At 37.6% G+C, this 1,026-nt stretch overlaps 1 protein-coding gene across 1 annotated transcript in view; it reads left to right on the top strand.

Annotated features, from left to right (window-relative positions):
- The window catches only part of LOC123241533 (glycerol-3-phosphate dehydrogenase [NAD(+)], cytoplasmic-like), a 96,177-nt gene extending 95,498 nt beyond the window's left edge, over positions 1 to 679 (top strand). Inside the window, exon 10 of the mRNA XM_044669157.1 lies at positions 580 to 679. Coding sequence (XP_044525092.1) covers positions 580 to 679 — 100 coding nt within the window. The remainder of the gene's footprint in view (positions 1 to 579) is intronic.
- The last annotated feature ends 347 nt before the right edge of the window (positions 680 to 1,026 follow it).

Genomic DNA, 1,026 nt, shown 5'->3' with positions numbered 1-1,026 from the left:
AGAGAGAGAGAGAGAAAGAGAGAAAGAGAGAAAGAGAGAAAGAGAGAAAGAGAGAAAGAAGGAAAGAAGGAAAGAAGGAGAGAAAGAAAGGAGGAAAGAAAGAAAGAAGGAAAGAAGGAAAGAAAGAAAGGAGGGAGAGGGAGAGGGAGAGGGAGAGGGAGAGGGAAAATTCAGGCATATGGAAAGACAGGGATATGTTTAGGGAATGTCAAATAGTCCAGTTTCTCTATAACTTAAAATATGAAAGAGAATAAGAATAAGGCTGGAAATGATAGGAATTTCAGTGCCAGCTAAGAAACTTGCATGTACCTGTTTCCCTGGGTCAAAAAAGCCAATATATGTGCCTGCGTGGATAAAGGCATAATTCTGAATGCTCAAAAGCCTGCCTCCAAATCAGAGTACAAGATGTGGAAAGAATTACCTCATGGCCTTTAGTATTTATGACCCTACAAGCTTGTTCTACTTGGACAAACAATTTCTTCATTTTCAAGTGGCTAATCATGACTTAGCTTCTGTTAAGTGGTAGGTTTCCTGCTTTTTTGGTTATACTATGTTTTACCTATGATTTCTCTTTCCTAGGTTTCCACTATTTGTCTGCATCCATGAAATATGCTATGAAGGAAAAGCAGCGAAGGAATTCATCACTTGCCTGCAGAACCACCCAATTTACAAAAAATAATGATTCAAGCAAAAGATTGGGGAAGTTCCATCTATCCTAATCTCTAATAAAGGGAGATAAGGCCTGAGAATATCCCACTTTTAAGATAACTCTAGAAAAATACCTTTCTTTTCAGTGGGGAGAAAGCATCCAAGAATATAACCCTAGGGAAAGAAGGGGCTTTCCCTAAATCAGTCAATTCAGGAAGCATTTATTAAATGTTTGCTTTATGCCAGACACTGGGCTAAGTACCTTATGGAAAAGAAAAAAAAAGCAAAAAACAGTCCCTCCCCTTAAGGAACTTAAATTCTGACTGAAGAAACAACATAATAGTTAGCATTAATACAGGTCTTACTTTACAAATAACT

Source organism: Gracilinanus agilis, chromosome 3 (assembly GCF_016433145.1).
Source record: "Gracilinanus agilis isolate LMUSP501 chromosome 3, AgileGrace, whole genome shotgun sequence".
Taxonomy (NCBI): Eukaryota; Metazoa; Chordata; class Mammalia; order Didelphimorphia; family Didelphidae; genus Gracilinanus; species Gracilinanus agilis.
This window is presented reverse-complemented; position numbering and strand designations above follow the sequence as displayed.